This window comes from Lichenostomus cassidix, chromosome 2 (assembly GCF_008360975.1).
Source record: "Lichenostomus cassidix isolate B80296 chromosome 2, HeHo_3.0, whole genome shotgun sequence".
NCBI lineage: Eukaryota > Metazoa > Chordata > Aves > Passeriformes > Meliphagidae > Lichenostomus > Lichenostomus cassidix.
In genome coordinates, this window is record NC_139482.1 from 70,162,360 (window position 1) to 70,181,943 (window position 19,584).

Consider the following 19,584-nt stretch of genomic DNA (forward strand, 5'->3'; position numbering starts at 1 on the left):
TACTTTTTTTCTTTTTTTTTATTGCTGTTAATTCAAGGAAAAAGGTTGCATAAAATCCAATCTCTTCTAGAAATATAAGTGACCTTTCCAGTACATTTCAAATATCAAAGTATATGGTAAACATACAAATAAAGAGAAGGTAACATACCTCCTATTTACAGTACAGTATTTTAAATCATAAAATAAGTTCCATAAAGTACAACTGGCAGGTAATTCACAATACAAGTCCATTGGTGGTTTAACACCCTCACTTCAACTCAAACGCAGTTCATTCATTTCAAGTGGTCCAAAAATACCCAGATCAAATAAAAATTTTAATCAAAATAATTTTCCTTTACTACTTAAACTTTTTTTTTTTTTTAAATTAAAGCTTTCATCTACCTCCCTCCCCATTCCCCCCCTCCAAGAAAAAAGTTTCAAAATGTACACTGGTGCTATAAATATAAATGCTACCTATGAAGAAATGTAGTAATCAAGCTTTTTTTTTCTTCAAGTCTTTTGTTTGTTTAGCAATTTATTAGATGGCGGAACCAAAGACTGATTTTTATTTCATCCCTCTACTGGACACTGGGTCTGATTTTAAGAAAAAACATTTCTGCCATGAACTGTGAGGAATGCCAAACCCTATGGATATACAGTGGTAGTTGTTCATCGGTGTTGAATGCAGCAGTCAAAAAACACACTCGTCTTCCAGATAACCTCAGTGCACTTTAGGAAATCAAATATTACCTGGAAGCAATTTAGTACATATATTGGCTTTTAAAAATAAAATAAAAAATACAGCAGCATTAAACTTACTTACTCATGATACTGACATGTTTAATACCATCTTAACACTCATTTCAGTCTTTCACATTATACCGTAATTACGCATAGTGGTAAATTGTTATAAAATAGTGACTTTTCTATTTGGTAGACAGGTTCTAATACTAATACCTGACTATTTTGTAGAAAACCATAGCTTTTGTTCAGTTTGAAATAAAACATTTACATTCTAAGTACAATGCAACACTGTAATAGTTTAGGAAAAAAATATTCAATCAAGTAATGTTCATTCTGTGTTGACACGATGTAGAATAGCTTTAAAAAAGGAAAAAATGCTGTCAACTTTCATTACAAATGCAAACACACTGAGTACAACATTCATACCATTGTTTTCACCTTTGTTGCTGAACATACAGGCTAAAAAGCTACAAGGAAAGAAAAATCTGTTGATTTAAGCTCGTTCATTTTTCTAAATCTGTTCCAGTCCACACAGTTTCAGCCCCTTCCTGCTCTATGTATTTTCATTTGTTTGGGCCTCTCGAGAGCTGCGCTTCTGTATTATTATCAGGTATAGTACACATACAGTATTACTGTGTTTTCCTTTGGACTCTGCTAATAGGATGTTTGAACATCTCCCCTCAATTCATGAGCACTAAATTTAGAGTATGGGCAGGGTCTGTATGAACTGCTAAACACTCATGCAAGTCCAACGAATCCACGTGGACAACCAGGGGAAGAAAAGAAAACAGCAGCATAAGGAGAACTGGGAGGGAGGGAAGAAGACTGTGGTGGGGAACATGACCAAGTTTCTTCTTTCACCATATGGCTGCTCCACCAGTGATGTCAGAGGTCAGAGGATTTATTTTTTTTAAACTGCAGTAAACATTGCACAAGTCTCAAGTCTTCAGTGCAAAAGCATGGTTCGAATGCTCTGTCTGATTGTTTGGCTGTGTGTGTGAATTACATGCATTACGCAAGCCTCTTGTAGAACCAGGAGGAGATCAGGGACTCAGCTTTCTTCTTTTGTATGGAACAGAGGCGCAAAAGCAATGAAAAATTCCAAAAGAATATAAGACCGGGAATGTCCCAAAACACAAGACCAACCTCCCCCTCCCACACACACCTTCCCCCAATTCCCCAAGCTTCAGTTTAAGTAGGCAATGTTTACTTGTTTCAGTCTGCAGAATCCAAGGTATCATTGGAAGGGGGAGGGGGAGGTGCGTATCTCAGTCTGTAAGTGCCTAAAACAGGAAAGAGAACTACTAAGTCACTGCTCACAATTAAAATGGATTACAAAACCACTACAAGGTATCAAAATGGACATGCTCTTCAAAAGGCACTATCATCCTGCACTCCTTTTAAAGTAGGTCCTCAGACTTTATCCTATTTTCTTTCATCCTCTTGCTAGAACTGTAGGTTTAAAAAAAGATATAGTGTAGATAAAGGACTTGAGCTTTACTGGAAAAATGCAAAGAAAAGATGGTCCCCATCAAGGTTCATCTTTCCTGTTCCAGTCCAATCAAACTACAAAAGTCAGAATGGGAACAAGAGCAAGAATAAAAAATAGCTTATGCTCGATGCAAACCCTGCATTTTCCCCATTCTTCTGGACGGAGAGAGAAATGGAAGCTATTCCTTTGATATTTAGTTCCAATTGGTTTCTGCCTTTTTGCTGCAACTTGTCTGAAAAGTTAAATGTATTGCATGACGGGGCACAGAAGGGTGGCTGATTGTGTAAAGGTTAGCCCTAGAAAACTTAAAATATCAAATGGCCAGTCTATTGGTTTCTCTTTCAATTCTCAGAAGTTTTAGGAATCCAAGGTCATATCATAGACAGCAACTGGTATCTTTCACTTTTTGCCAATGAATTCTCCCAAAAAACACCCCACTGAATGGGAATGGGAAAACTGAAACAACATGCAAGTCTGAACATAATGCCAAAAACAAACCGGTGAAAAAAGAGTGACAATTTAGGACTGGTATCATTTGACTTTCCAGCTCCGAATCATACCCATTTTCATGCTGCGAGCCCCGTTCCCTCACGCTGTTCTACAAGATTTTCAGGCAGAGATAGGATACTTTGCAGTTTTAGAGCAGGTCACTAGTGCACAACCATTTACACAAAACATACACACGCACGCACACCTTTCTGCAAGACCAGAAACAGCACATTCAGAAAGGTAAAGAGAAACTGCTAAACTCAAAAGCAAGTCCGCTGGGAGTTATCATGATTACCTTGTTGACTGGCCTCCATGGATGACTGCTTACAGTCCTGCGCATAGTGTCCACTTACACCACAATTGTAACATGAAACGTTCCCATTCTTCTTGGGTCCCGACCCATTTGTGTTGGCAACTACGTTAGGTGCTGGATATACAGGATAGAACCTCCCAAATCCTGCCATCTGCTGCATACCATAGTTGGCTTGGCTCCCCATCACTGGGTCATGCATAAGCCCGTTTGCATACGGAGACTGAGGCAGGAAGAACGGAAGTTGTGTTCCATTGCTTTGATGTGCTTGATTGAGGTAGCTGCCATTGCAAAGTGATGGCAGAGTGAAGAAAGATGGAACTCTGTAGACTTGTCCATGAAGTGGGTTATGATAAAAATAGCTATTAATCTGAAGGCTGCCATTGGTCCCACAGCTACACCTACGTCCGCAAGAACCGCAAGGGCCAGATCCCAACTGCTGCGGAGGTAACATTGTCCCGTTAGTGTTATTATTCCCAACAGCGTTTATGTAGGATGTGCTGTCACTCTGTGCAGTGCTGTGTGTTAGAGCAGGGCTCGGGCTGGGGGCAGGGCCTGGCGTGTGGGTCGGTATTGCAGGAGGAACAGTGGACTGGACCTGACCGATGCCAAGGCCAGCGGACTGGGGTGGAGAGGAAGTTGCTCCAGTGCTCAGCACGTTTGTATTCTGGCTGGGCAACACACTGGAAGCGTGAGGGCTGCCTGGCAAAGCATACGAAGCTGGTGGAGGTGGCGGTGCTGCTGTGGAGAGGCCAGCTGCTGGAAGAACTACCTTGAGATTGGTAGGCTGAGGGATTGCTCCTGGGTTTCCCTCAATGTGAGGCACCATTTGATTCAGTCCTACCACCTGGGATGCAGGTTTTGTGATGGGATCTGTAGTAGGAACTGGGGATCCTGGGAAACTACCTGGATTGTGGACTGGGATAAAGGCAGTATTTGGTGATCCAATACTTAAGTTTCCTGTCGGCTGCTGTGGTCCATTAACTGTGCAACTTTCTGATGATCCCTGCGGAGAGGGGATTTTCAACCTATGTATTGCCAAATGCAATGCAGGGCTACCAGGCTGGACAGAATGTGGAAGGAAAGAGGATGGGACTGGCAAAGGGGAAGCCATCAGCTCAAGGCGTTTCTCGGGTTCACCAGAGGTCACTGGGCCCATTCCCGTGGGAGGGGAATTCGCAGACTCTCTCACCGGCGACACAGCAACAGGTGTGCTAACCAGCATTCCCATGGTTTTACCATCTGTAGATATGGGTGGCGGGACAACTGCTTCAGGCTTTTGGGCAGCGCTGTGCATCACACAGTGTAAGGCAGGCATGAAGGAAATATGCTGAAACTTCGCATTCAAAGGATCTTCTGAAAGGCTCCCATTTTCATTATTCACTGAAGAGATCTGAGCAGATGACTTGTTCATGTTTGATGAACCGACAGCACTGTAGCCTGTAAACCTGGTTGTATTTTGATTCCCAGAGTCCTCAGAATTGCTGTCTGTGTCTATGGGGACAAAAGTATTTGTCAGTCAGAAAATGAATCTCAAGCAACAGAGAATCATGCCCTGGACTCATTTACCCATATAAAACCTATTGAGTTTGATGACATGAATGATAGTTATGTCTTCTCAAACTACGACAACTCTGAGATTCTATTCATTCACCCAAATTAAGCTGAGTCCAACTTCCTGACTTGCCTATATCCACCTGCCCAGCTAGCTACTGTGTCTTTTACTTGTGTATATCTGCAAATGTGAAGAGTAGGACACAGACCAAAGTAGGAACTTGCATGTCTCTAGATAGATATTAACACAGCTTATTTAAATTTGGAAGGAGTGGCAAACTGTCAGTACAAAAAGATGGAACTCCCAGACATGCCACACATAATTTCATATAAATCCAGCCCCTTTCATGCCAAAGTTATTGGCATGCCACATTATTGTACTGTGGAAATCTCTCAAGACAGCTATACCACTGAGGCCAAAAAATTACTACATATGTTTAGTAACCTTAAACTTGGTGGTATTTAAACAGTGCCAGAAGCCCTCAAAGTGCCCAGTCATGAAATTCACAAAGCAAAATGTATTCTGTTGCTAATTCACAAAAAAAAGTAGCTAATCAAACTGAAAAACTAATTCAAATTAATGCAAGAGAGAGATTAGTTTAGGAATAAAGTCATTCATGCACACTCTCCATAAATACAACCTCTGTCTTTTTCTTCTTCACTATCAAAGCTTTCCCTCCCATCATGTCGTGGACTAGAAGGAGAACTGTAGCTTTCAGATGATGTTTCTCCACACGTATCATGACCAGATCCAGCGTCCAAATTCAGATCTAAAAATAAAATAATTGTCAGTTTTATTTTTGATCTCAGCATATGGAAATGAGGTTATTTTGGTTTGGTCACATCTCACACTACTTGAGATTTTTGTCTGTTCCTACTTAATTACATCTGTCCCCTGTATTCCTACCACTTCCACTCCCAGCACTCAGGTCTGGTCTTGTCCCTGAATTTGTGATGACCGAATCCTTGGTGCTAAAGTAGGTGACACTGAAAATTGATATTTATGCAAAGCAGTGAAAAGAATGATGATCCTTAATGATTCCTGTGATGTTTATACCAGACTGTACTACAACATTAATTTCCTCTGAACAGTAGTGATCCAACATTCCCATTTGCAGAGCTGCAGAGCTCTTCGATGACACCAGCACAGGCAGAAAGCTAACTCAGCGGGACACGTCAAAACAATGCACCACTGCACAACTCACTTTTCTAGAACAGACTTTAAACCAAACTCTATCAACAAATCCTGTTTAAAGAAAAAAAGGTGAACTGAAAAAGTGGTAAATTGTTTTCTAAATTCTGAAAGGATCATGGGACACTCGTTTGCTGGAAACCAGCTTTCAAGGTGGGTAGTTACTATGGTTCGGCTTTCAAATTCAGCCTCAGAGGGGAAGAAAAATGACAAATTCTCCCTCTCTCAGCATCTATGACAGACACTAGCTGGAAACTCCAGCCCCCCAAAACATTGGTTAGCAAAACTTCAGGACAAAAATTAGAAGAGTAATTATTATAATAACAACTTATAAATTTTTTTTCCCATTTTCTACTCCCACTGAAAGTTTACCAGGTTGGGATGGGTCATCAAAAAGCTGCCTTAATGCTTTAATTCTTAAAATAATTTCCTGGATTAAACCCATAATTGGGTCAATTATTTTAACAAGCACTTAGAATCCTTAATATAACCGGGAGCTTCAGTGTGAACCTAGGATCACAGAGTCCAAAGTGCTGGTCACAAAGTATCAAGTCTTAAAAGTTACCATGGTAACTAACTGATGCTTCAGACAAGCTCAAAATAGGGATGAAAAATGAAAGAAAACATGATACAGTTCAGAATTACACACTCAAAACAGGGCATTTCAAACCAAGACCTAGGCAGACATTCAGACTGCAACATGAATTTTTTTTGCTCAGACTATGTCTCCAATAAGTATCTCAGAAGACATTTTGATGTTTATACACTGGTAGAAAGCTTATCTCTGAGCAGGACTTAACGGCTTCCAGCCTCTGTGCATTACAGCTTCATTTTGAAGCCAACAGTTACCAGGAGCCACAGTGACTCACATCTGTAGAGTGGTGGGTAGTGAGCAAACAGAACCCCTATGGAAAAGCATTCCCTATTAGCTTTTCAGAATCAGAGAATCAACTACATTGGAAAAAAACCTCTGAGATCATCAAGTCCAACCTAGGACTTAACACCACTTTACCAACAAAATCATGGCACCAAGTGCCATATCCAGTCTTTTTTTAAACACCTCCAGGGAGAGTGACTCTACCACTTCCCTGGGCAGCCATTCCAATGCCCAGCCACTCTCTGTGAAGAATTTCTTTCTAATGTCTAGCCTAAACTACCCTGGCACAGCTTAAGACTGTGTCCTCTCGTTCTGTTGCTGGTTGCCTGGGAGAAGAGACAGACTACCTGGCTACAACCTTTCAGGCAGTAGTACAGAGTGATAAGGTCTCCCCTTATGCACCCCTGCACCACCCTCCTAAAGTCATCATCAGCTCATAAAAGCTCAGTGCACTTTGCCTGACTACAAAAATAATAACCATTCAGAAATGCACACAGCAAAGCTCTGTTGTAGAGTGTTTTCTTCTTAACAACCCTTAACTATAGCTTTCCAAAATTGTTCTGGTGTTGCTAAGTTTGTGAACTGTGAATTCTTAAAAGTTTTAGTCAAACGTTGTTTGTAGAAGGTAAAAACTTCCACAAAACACATCAATAATTCAGAATGGGACGCTGATGGAACTCTCCAAGGTAAGAAGCAGTGAGAAGAATGAATAAAAGCTTAATCAAGACTGCATCACAAGTGGAAGCAACAGAAAGACAAGGCACTTTTAAGAGCCCTTTCAACACTTAAGCCAATTAGCTGGTGTAGAAAAACGTGAAGTCTTTGTCAACCTTCTGTCATGAGAACTACATATAAGAGAGGCAAGGTTGCAACTGATATCAGGAATTTAGAAAACATCAAGATGGCAAAGTCACTGGGCAGCACAGACCTTCAGAAATTTGTAATAATGCTTGGAGACTCAATTTACTAAAGGAACACAAATATAATTTTGTCTTACAACTGATGGATGTACACAAGTCTTGGCCTAGACACTTCATTTTGCTGGATTGCCATAACCTGAAAACCCTGCTAGGGCAGCATACACAGTTCTGTGTTGTAGCTCAGTGGTCACTTGGTCTAAACACTACAGTTCATCAATGGTTCACACCAGAAGTTTCATACAGGTTCCTTGTGGGCCATTAAACAACAGATGAAGAAATTAGTAGGCTGCAAAGAGAACACTAATGAAAAGATGCTCCATCTCCACACTCAGACTGCTAAATTTCATATAGAAGTAACCTAACAGTAGCTGTTTCTGCAACTACTGCAGCACATAAACCAAATTATGGAGACTTCAGTAGTATTTTGCATGAAGAGACAGACTCCAAGAAACTGTATACACAAGACTGAGTCAAGTGTGTTCTATACAGCAAGTCAAAGCACAAGTTAAACTGCCAATATGCTGACTTGCACCAGAACATTTTTCAGACTCGTGATTTCCCCTTTACAGACGACCTTGAATAAATCAGCAAGGCTGCAAGTTCTGTTTCTAAAAACTCTGGAAAAAGCCCCTTACCTTTAGCTGTCCCAGTACGGATGTGCTGTGATGCTGCCACTCGAACTCCATTGCTCCTGTTAGTCAACCTGCAGTCAGTTTTCTTTGCTTTCTCCCTGTGTAAATAATTTCACTTTTTTTTTGCAAATGCATGAGCACAAATAACCAACAATGAATGAACATATAATGCCACTGGAAACAAATGCAGTGACTCCAGGCCAGAAATGAATCTTTAATAGATATAAAAACAACTTTAGATAACAAACAATTAAATTGAGGCTGCTGGTGCAATATACCAGGAACTAAGCTGCAAGCAGTATTACTTAACACTATTAATAAAGATCTATGTAAGAGAAGACACAAAAAAGGAAACGGTGCAGCAGTCAGTAAAGCGATTTTTGAAAGCTGATGTATGTAATGCAGCCCTACACTAGTCTAGCATAAAAGCATCTGGCTATGGAGTAACAAAATGACACAAACTTGGAAGTAGGCAGAGTATTAGATAAGGGTGGAAGTGCTTTCACTTCTCACAGTGCAGAGTTGTGTAGCCAGCAGGAAGTTCTGAAGCCCTGTGATGTGCAAATTATCTTCAATAAAATCTTTCAGCCAGCTACCATCCACTGCATAATGTTAAAGGTTGCTATCAACCCTCATTTGATTTTCAGTGTATTCTGGACAGCTTTACACCTTTTAACTTTCAAATAAATATAAAGGGGAAAAGGCACTTTAGTATTGGTTAAGAACATACTTCCACACCTTCATCTTTTTGTTAAATGACAAGTGATATTTTGAGAAACTAATGCATTCCCTTGCATTGTATTTTTCAAGTTACTTCTTTACAGAAAATAAAATAAGGATTTTTGTGTAGCCTAGTCTCAGACTATGCCAACTCTTGTTCCATCACAGCAAATGAAAGCACCCAATTGCTTGCAGACTCTGTTTATCAGAGTGAATGCATTACACTTTGTTTCTGGATTACCAGTTACATTGGAAACCTACTTTTCCAGCTGTGCCTTTCCTTTCTTCTTGCTTACTGTAGGCAGACTTCGTTTTTCCACTGTGTGCTAGACAGGAAATAGAAAGATGCCAGTCATACAACAGAATTTGTGTTATAAAAGCCAAGAAAAAGCCCCCTTCTAGACCCACAGGCCCACGAGTCCAAGATTAGTGTGCTCACAGGCGCTATAACCACCCAAACACAACCACTTGTTTAGTTTTTCTGAGTCTGTAAAACAATGCATCTTGTCTGGTGTTTATGCCAGTATCAGCAAAACACTCAGCAAATTACTACTTGCAAATATGTCAGAGATATCAATCAAATTATTGTTTGCATGCTGTTTTTCTTCCAGAGGATAAAAACAAATATGTTTCATCACATACCTGCTAAAAAGGCCAATCACCAAGCTTGAGAAGCTACCATATTTGTTGATATAAATGGAATTATTTGATAGTAGGGGGTGGAAGTACATGTGACAAATTATTTCCACATAGCGACAAGCAAGTACCTAGCCTTAAACTGGAGGTTTATGCTGCTAAACTAAACTCTAGAACACAACATAGAAGCACATAAGAAAAAGCATAGGATCTACACAATTTTTGAAGTATGCCATTACTGACTGTTATGAGTAACTCATATTTGGCAGGGAAGTAAAATTTATAAAAACTCTGAAATAATTGCTGAACAAATCACTGTATTTGGACTTCCTTCAAATAGCTTTTTGTCTGCTTTAGTAAATTAACTTTTTTCTTGCTTCAAGCTTGCAGTATTTCAAGCTTTGATGCAGCCTACCATTTCATGTTTAGAAGCCAATCTCAGTTTATTACCCTGCTTTATGAAATAAGGAAACTATTTTTGTTTGGCTTGCTATTCCACACATAATGATCAATAGCCAAATTCTGAACATAGATAAGAGTAATATTAAGCAATTCTAACATTCAAGATTTTTCATATATAAGCAGTGAGCAACCTTCCTTCCCCCAATTTCAATAGTAGATAATTTTATTTATAAATAATTATTCTGCTTACCTATATTCACAATGAGATTTAGCATTGAAGAGATACAAATCCCACAAGAAGTGTATATGCATCTATCCATTAACTTTTTTCAAAGATTAACACTTAAATAATGCAAGTAGGATAGAAAGAATATGTTTAACCTGTTGTACCTACTTTAGCAATAATATAGTTTAGCTACTTATACTGTTCTAGTTTGTTCCTTGCAATAACAGAAATTGTGCAAGCGTTCTGGAATCCTCTCTGATGACAACACTACAGTAACAGGAAAGTGCCTGATTAGAAATTAACATCAGACTTTTCCAATTACTTATATTCTGCTGGGAAATTTTATTTACAAATTCATAAATAAAATATTCAGCTTTCTGAGACAGTGGTAAGGAATTATGAGGGGTTTTCTAATCAAGGTAAGTCAGTAGCAACTTCAACACTTATTTTGTACAATTTTAGGATGGCTTTTCATCTTTTAAAGCCAAATCTCATCATATGTAGTGGACAGTCTTTCCAAGTGTCTTGGAACATGGCTTTGAAGAAAAAATAGCAACACACCTGGTCAAGTAGGTTAGTACAGTGCTCTGGGTGCTGCTGGACAATACAGCTTTTCCTTCTCCAGTCCATTACCCCATTCTGCTCTGAGTGCTGTATGTTAAGGCTATCCAGTGAAGAACATTTTGCACTGCTAGTGCTGCTGAAAACAAAAAAAGCCCCCAAAGTTACACTGATGTGAACAAACCTGCAGGCTTTTCTTACCAACATACATACTTCGCATCATGTTGGGAAATTTTGCTTTCAAAATACCCTAGGAATTTTCAAGAGATTTAAAAGATGTAAATTACAGCAGTTCTTGTGCTCTAAGGTTATACTCATGATATGACCATAACTGGAGTTCCTTTTTCATCTGTCTACTATAAATTGATGTAAAATTTGAACAACAGAATTTTTAGAAAATAGTAATTGAGGGAAGAGTTTCCTTGGATATTTCTACACACAAAGACTTTGCTATTTTCATAGTAGATGTGAGGAAATTTTCCAGATAGAAATGTATGCTGAATTCATCTTCTTTCTTCCTTATCATTAATGACAAAACAGGATTTACTTTGTAATTCCTATTTCAGAATTCATGAGATATTTAAGAAAAGGAGCACAGTTACCACAGATCACGCTGGAGCTTTGTTTGTTTCAATTTCAAAATAGTCATCTTGTTCTGCATTTTTACCTTCAGTAATGCTAGTTTTGAGTAGTGCTGCAAGAGAGGAGTTGCATTTGGCATTTACTTTGGACTTTACAATGATTTTCACTGAAGTTTTGCTCTACAGCAGACTGTCAGAAGCAATATTTAACTAGGTCTGAGACCACTGGTCAACAAAACTGCTGGAAAAACAGTTAGGGTTTTGACAGAGTCAGTAGGACAGGGGGACCTATAACTTTTTTGTGTCTCATAAAAAATCATGCCTTACTGCTGGCTGGATGCAAAAGAGAAAAAGAAAAAAGGAGTTAACACTTCCAAATTCTCATCTAAATACTTATGTTGATAACTGAAAGTGCCTTTTAATTCAAGGCTGTTGGCAAGCTGCTTCATTGCTGCACTATGAAATGTTACTCAGTTCCCATGATGGCAGAAATCCAGCTCACTTGAAAGCACAAGACATACTGAAGTTACAGTAGCTACTTACCGAATACCTCTGTAAGGGCTCAAACTACTTTAAAGATACACAACAGAATATTTTTTTAAAAATCATTTAAGAAGATGGCAAGAATCCAAGAAGGTCCCAAAAGGCAGACACAAGCCCCTAATTGCAAAGATAGAAGCAAGGGCACTTTAGAAACTTCTGCCAAGTGGAGGTAAATGATTTCCCTGCCAAATCTGCAGTCATTTAATGGAAACTGTGATACTACTAAAGTTTTTATTTTGTATGTTTCATCTTGTTTCTACCAGTAAATTTTTGGACTTTTCAAGAGTAAGGCTGCAATGGATGGAATGAAAACAAGAGGTAGACAGATGCACAATGTACCAATCCTGTTTGAGACTAACTGCTTGTGACAAAACAGCTTTATGCATATTTAGAGCAGAAAAGTTTCATTCTGTGCCATTTCTTTACAACCCATAAACAACAGGCACAGATTTTAAGGAGATGGACACAAGGTAAACAGGAGAGGACTAACAGACCTCCAGCAGTCAAGCAGTAAACACAGCTTCCCCTCTTAGACAAACAGAAAATAATAGTTAGCTAAAGGACTTTCTTTCACAGAACTTTGTGGAAAGGTCTGTCCCTCTCTTTCTACCTAAAAGATAGATCCTACAGTCAGCCTTAGTGTAATTCATTATACAATGAATAAGAAAAAGACAATTTCTTTTTTAATAACTATATGCTACTAGGTTTGGATCCTGCTCTTATGACTTCGTAGAAGGCTGTGCATCAACCACTATCATCACGGATTTTGTCAAGATGACACTTTCTTCTTGAAGAAATACAAGTTGAAAGTAGGACAGTTAAAAGCCAAAACAGATACAAACCACCACTAAGTTTTCTTGTGGTAACTTCACATGAATTTTGTCTGTTAAAGGTCCATGGACCTTCAATAACAGTGTTCTGTGCTATGTTTATATTCTACTTATTGCAATTTCAAGTAAATTTTCACCACAAGATAAATACCTTTTACAGATAAATCAACACAGAACAAAATTGTAAATCACAGTAAATTCTGTATCCACTTTTTTTTCTCTTAATAAAGTTGAATTATTTTGCACAACTATGTGCAAACATATCCAAAGATTTTGTTAAAAATATGAATTCCCATTAGGCACATCAGGGATCTGAACTCATATATAAACTACTTTAACAGAGTTAAGAACTGCTTCCACTTACAAAGGACATAAACCAGCAAGGTATGCATGCATTTGCTAGTAGGCAAGGGAAAGAATGCATTACCTTCTCCTATAAGGTCCTCTTTGAAGCTACTTAAGCTTCAAGTCAACAGCACTGGAAATTTCAGTATAAGTATGGGGGTGTGTACACATAGGAAAAATACGCACCATACAGATTTATGCTACTCATCTTATAAACACAAATCAAACACCAATTCAAACAGTGAAGATTCACAAAATTTGAAAGAGACATCCAAATGACCTAGACCTAGAGTTAGAAATAGGGTCTTCTGAACTATTTTTCTTATACAGATGAAGTTAATAACTACCTCCCAAACAACAAAAATAAGACCAAAACACCCCACCCCAAAGAAACAAAAACCCCACAAACAAGCTTTAATCTAGAAAGATTAAAGCTCTAACAAAAGGAAGTTCAGACATGTAATATGGTCACATTACATCCTAGTACCTACTTGGCAACAGGACTTTTTCCATTATGTTTCTTGTGAACTGCTGTGTGCTGCATTACATCTGGAAAAAAAAAAGAAGCATAATTTCAACAGCAATTCCCATTTCATGTTTTAGATCAATCCAGCAAATTCATCTTTCCATCACTATCAGGCACATAGCAGAAGATATCTTCACTGAACAAGCCAGGCTTGATTTAGAATGCTGAAATTAGCAGTTGTTGCATAGAGGACAGATCAGTTTGTATAGATGATACATAAACAAGACTCTTTACCTTCCATTTCACAGAAGAATGAAACAGAAAGAGAGGAACTATGACAATGTCAATGTTTGCTCACCTCTATATTTAATTCTAAGAACTGAATGCATGACTGAGTATCACCCAGTATGAAAGAATGGAGAGAGAAGAAAGGAATGAGTCAGAAAAAAAAAACATTTTGTAATTTCTTCTGAACTGCTGAAATTAATCTCAAAACTGTCACACATTCTGAATAGCAAACAAAGACAAGCCTTACACAAAAATATTGCATTCTGAACCTCAAAATTCACTATGCAAGTAAAACCTCACAAATTACATCTGAGAAAAAGAGATACTGCCTCAAGGCCAGGCTGGATAGGGCTTCAAGTAACCTGGTATAGTGGAAGATTCCCTGCCTGTGCCAGATGGTTTGGAACTTATATGATCTTTAAGGTTGCTTCCAACCCAAACCACTCTATGAGTCTATGAAGAAAACTAAGAACTTTAGAGACACAGTCTACCTTTTTCTTTTAGGCAACTGTTAAATTTTAACAAAAGCAACTTTCCTTAATTCCAACTATTGATGATCTTAGTATTCTTGATACCTAGGGTTTTGCCTAAATTCGTCTCAAAGCTACACATAAGTCCAAATTACAGTTTAAAAATCTGAGAAAAAACATCATGATTTTTAAAGTTCTGGTAAACACTTCACTAAAATAGCACAAAAGGTGTTCTGAAATAAATTTGTAGTTTCACCAGGTGAAGACATTTATGTATTTTTAAGAACAGTATATAAAAGACTATGTGAACAAGATATTGTAAATTTACTTGGTGTGTTCTGAACTCTAAAGAATATGGTAATGACTCTTCTCATAAGAAACAGTTGTTCAAACTACATATGTAGGTTATTGAATGCAGAGAACTTCAATAGAAAACTTCTTATTAGTTATTAATGACAGCACTGTTATCCTCTTTTACATTATGTGAAAGCCAGCATAATTGTTCAATGGTCCGTGTTCCCCTGTAATTTCCATTTCCCATCCTTTCCACCTACCAGGAGTTTATACTTGTTTGCTTCCAAAAACAATGCAAAACTGGCTTGCTGCTCCTTTCAGAATGAAACCACCAACCAGCCAGCAGGCTGCTGCTTCCACGTGTGAACTGTTTTTGAGGCATTTGTAAAACACCAGCTTTCAGACTGTGATCAATGCACACTACAGTCCCAAACTTATTAACAGTCCAGAGTATCAAAGCAGCATTGGTTAAGAACAAGAAGAGGAAAACTTGAACATCCTTTCTGTGTAAAATTAGAAGCTAAACAAATTTGGCATATTTAATGCAAAACAGCCTGCAACTCTTGAAATAATGCCCTTAGCTCTGAACCCTGAAAACTGAAGAATAAATAGGTAAAGACATGGAAGTCTATATATAATCTTGGCTCAAGTAAATTGCAAAGTATATATTCCTGGCTGTTCAACACAGCTGTCAACTTCTGCCTTCGAGCTGTCTATGAATGCTCCCACTCCTTAAGTTATAGAGCAACCTCTTAAGGAAACTGCTGAAAGTACACAAAAAATTCTTCATTTGCATAGCAGATTTCATTCAAAGTTTGTACCACTTTATACCAAAGAAGAAATAAGTCAAGTGTATGGTTTCCAGAACTGAGTGTCATAAAATATCTCAAAGAACCACCTTTGAGAACACAACTACCTTCCTCCTGACTTGAAGCTTCTGAACTGTCCTCCTTGAAGTGTTCTGTTGTCTTAACCGTCTTCAAAGAGGGTTGTAAGTTACCTGCAGAGAATAAAGTTCATGTAGTAACTTTACAGATCTTGAACAACTGGACAGTTCCTGAATGCTTGCACTAAACTGGAAGCTAGGGAAATGGAAGACTGAACTTACTGGTTTGCATGTGGCAACAATTTGAACATTGCCTCCTTCAAAGCAGGCCATCTCCAAGAGACACTTATTTTGACAAAAATAGTGTCCACAATAATTTTAAAGCTATGGTACAATTTCAAAAGGTTGTGATTGTGATAATTATTAGAGATATTCTTTCTATGCTGCACTTCTGATTTTTTTAATAAACTTTTTGTGTTACAACAGGAAATGGAAGGAGACCAACAATAGTTACTAGCAGTCTTCTGCAATAAATTACACTCCTCCATTGTCCAATCATTCATCTGCCAAAAGAGACCTAATTTGGGTCAAAGTCTTCTAGTGCCCTTAGCACAGTCTTCACACACAATTTTTGCCTTTATATGCCAGATGGGATAAAAAATAAGCAGGAATAATATTAACAATTTTGTTGCAAAAATACCACTGCCATGCTCTGAAAAAGGCCTTAGTTTGGTAATGAATCTAACTCTACGAGTCTACTCCTCCCCTCTCAAGAAGTTCCAAGTTAATGCAGGCAAAAGCATCTGAAAGCTGTTGCTTAGGAGCTTGAAACATTGATAAGAAGATCCTTCTGAATATCATCTGCATTGAAAATACTAAATCCCCAGAGATCATGCTCTCATGTTGGAATCCAAAGCCTACTCCAACCTGGAAAAGTGTCTAAACAACTGACATTATGAACGAGGAGGGGGCTAATTGATTTCTTCCTTAATGGAACCATAGCGGCATAATCAAGCTTACTGAATATTCAGTGTGAGATCCCAACTATTATTTAAGGTATAAAGACATTTCACCAAATACAGAATTTACTTCCACAGAGGTTTTGCTAAAGAACTTTGTATTTCTGTGAAAAGGTATTCATCCATGATGAATACCTACATAGATATAGTGACTGAGGACCAGTTTAAGCCACAAATGCTTTGTCTGTCAATTAAATCTGCATGTACTATTTGACAACTATGATGGGATTTTTCTTAAATATATGCTTCCTTCCTCAACACTGTCATCACATGCAAAACATGCCACTACAGACTAACTTGCAATAATAAGTAGCAGGATTCCAGGAATCCCAAACAGGAGACCTAGAAAAACACAGAAACCAACAATAAAAAAAAAAACCCTCACAAGCCACTTAACTGAGGTGATTTTGGCAACATCACATTTTGGTGATTTTTGAGTACTTTTGTCTTAGTACAGCTTCTATTAGCCTGTACCACAGGAAATGTGATTGTGAGCTACCCTGTCCACCTTCTCATAAGAAAAAACAACTATACTTAAATTTATCACACTCATTCTCTTCACCAAATGTTTTCTTAATATCTAATAACTCAATGTCAGGGCCTGAACCATGCCAATGGGCTTTGCAACTCTTCCCTGCTCCCCCAAGGGCTTCATTTGCCCATAGTGAAGATCTAATCTGTTGCACTGTAATTATGCAATTTGGGGTGACCGATGGGAAAAGAACTGGCAGATACCTCCTCCATGGCCTCCAACCTTTGGCTTGAAAGCCCCATTTGGGCTCAGGCCCTTGCCTGGGGTGCACTGCCAGCACACCTGTGCCTGGACATGTACCTTGCTGATCCTGTTCTTAACCCTGACCTACTGACTTGTTTCTCTGCCTTGACCTTAGACCTGACTCACTACTTTGGACTTGTCTGGTAATCACCAGGTTCTTGCCTGCCCCTGGTCCTAATCTTCCTCATAACAAGTTAAGCCTAGTGCTTTCTGTGTTATCCATCAGAGAGAACAGATCATCCTCTTTACATTATGACTCTTTGGTATTTGAAGACTTAACTAATCTTCCATTTGAGTCTTTCCTCTTCTCTGCTAAACAATTAAGTTCCTCATCCTGTCATACATTCTAGATCTGATAAATCCTCATGAACTCTCATGTAGCCAATTATTATTATTATAAAAATTATCTCACATTTACAATCACTTTTTAGTCTATAAGACTTCCCACAGAATTGACATTTATCTATTCTACCCTTCTGACCTACCCATCCTGCAGATCATTTCTGCCCAGTCAACTCTATCTTGATGGAACTCTTTTTTGAAACCATTTCAAATTATCACCATGTATAACAATGCATTTGCAAGTCCTTCCCAACTAGATGTAGTCTCAAATATGCACACCCTGTCAAGTGTGCCCATCATTAACACAAATCTTTCTGGACTTTGGGAACTCTTTTCTCCCCATGCAGCCTTTCAATCCAACAGGGGTGTCAACTTTCACAGCAGCAAATTCCAGCCAGTCCCACAAACACCCTGGTTGTTATTAGTTTAACATTTTCACAAAACTGCCATGTAAGAATGTACTAAGTGTAACTAAAAAATGTTACAAAATTACCTACAGCTTCTACCCTACCCACAGTGCTTCTATTTCACCAGAGAAAGAATACATCTGTCACAAATCACACACATTATTTCAAACTAAAGTAAGCTGTCATTCCTCTACTTTTTCCCAAACAAATATGAGCAGCCTGTTTGAAACCTCCAAACTATTAAATTCCTTACTAAGATTTTCGGCAACTTCTGAGGCAGTGGCCTCACAGCCAGTGTCTCAACTGTCATAGTGTATAACATGCACTGAAAGAATTTGAAAAGATTCAATGGAAACAAAGATCACATCCTAAGGCATCCACACAGAGAAGCCAAGCTTCCGTCGCACAAACAATTTGTAATACACAAGTAGGTTAAGAGGGTCGCCAAAGAAATCTCTGCAATGCAAATGCTGGAACACAGCTCTGTATGTTCTGAAATTAGGGCCATCCCATTATTTATGTACTCAAAACAAATCTTAGTTTAAATATCAAGACAAATGTTTTATCTACAAAACAAAATAAAAAACAGATGTGTTTTTTGAGCTGGTTCAAGCTTTTTGTTCCAAAATTTAAGATTTTGTGAGAGAAAGAAGTGCCAAACTGTTGAACATACTCAATTCATAATAGCCTATTTGAAGAGCATGATGGTACAGAGAAGAAAGAAAGAAAGAAAGAAAAGAACACAAGCTGATGCTACATAGCATGTTCCCACTGCCAAAAGCATGAGCATCTGCTCAAGCAACTATTCATTGACCAGGCATTCAAATACAACCAGTGGAATATAACACAACATGAACACAAAATTATAAAACTGTAATTAGGTGCAACAGCAAGAATAACTTTTTATAGACTTTTCATGATATGAAACATATTAGGGTATTTCTTACTGTGAGTGTGCAAAGATTCTGATGAAATTGATTGGAAGAAGTTGTATACTCTCTGATTCTGCAGAAAAGCTTGCGATGTATTTGAAAATAGCTGCCTGAAATTCAAGTGAGAGTTCGTTAAACTAAGTAACAGAATCATAGGAAGAACACAATTTACTACAGTACCATTTAAAAGCAAAATAGACAGTTCTTAAGAAGTCCAAACACTTCAAATTGCACGTTCAGCATAAACAATGCTAAAAGCTGCTTTTAAGCTTTGCTGTTAACTGCTAGCGTAAGCTTGGAGTACAGCCAGTTTAAGAAATTGGTATGATGATATTTTTAAATTTAAAAAGGTAGATGCTTTTGAGTCATCCCAATTCAACTATTTTAGCCATGGGTAACATTTTACATGGTTATTCATTTTATTTAAAGAGGAGTTTAGACTGAGTCCAAAAGCATTGGACTTTATATTTTAACTTTTTTAACTGAGAACACATTTATTTTCCCAAAACAATGCATCTCTTTCTTAAATATATTTGTATGGTTAAATACGAAGTTGAATTCACCTATAATGTCAATATTTGAATTTCATAATTATCTCCAGGAGCAAACGGTAGAATTCTCAATATTGCTCTGCACTGATCTGAGTCAGTTGCCAAGAGGTCAATGACAAATTCTATTAGCTTCAGATAAGAAAACAGGCCAACAATGAGTGGTTTTCACTTCCCACACACC

General features: G+C 38.1%; 1 protein-coding gene across 4 annotated transcripts in view; it reads right to left on the minus strand.

Annotated features, from left to right (window-relative positions):
- The window catches only part of ZCCHC2 (zinc finger CCHC-type containing 2), a 44,785-nt gene continuing 25,201 nt past the window's right edge, over positions 1 to 19,584 (minus strand). The window contains exons 6-14 of one of the 4 annotated variants that reach the window (XM_085052070.1): positions 18,868 to 18,962; positions 15,468 to 15,551; positions 13,525 to 13,582; positions 10,735 to 10,870; positions 9,171 to 9,235; positions 8,193 to 8,287; positions 5,210 to 5,338; positions 3,000 to 4,508; positions 1 to 2,006 (exon numbers count right to left, since the gene is read on the minus strand). In XM_085052070.1, coding sequence (XP_084908196.1) covers positions 1,939 to 2,006; positions 3,000 to 4,508; positions 5,210 to 5,338; positions 8,193 to 8,287; positions 9,171 to 9,235; positions 10,735 to 10,870; positions 13,525 to 13,582; positions 15,468 to 15,551; positions 18,868 to 18,962 — 2,239 coding nt within the window. In that variant the 3' untranslated portion in view covers positions 1 to 1,938. Of the gene's footprint in view, positions 2,007 to 2,999; positions 4,509 to 5,209; positions 5,339 to 8,192; positions 8,288 to 9,170; positions 9,236 to 10,734; positions 10,874 to 13,524; positions 13,583 to 15,467; positions 15,552 to 18,867; positions 18,963 to 19,584 lie in introns of all 4 variants that reach the window. The other 3 variants (XM_085052069.1, XM_085052073.1, XM_085052072.1) reach the window with 3 other exon arrangements.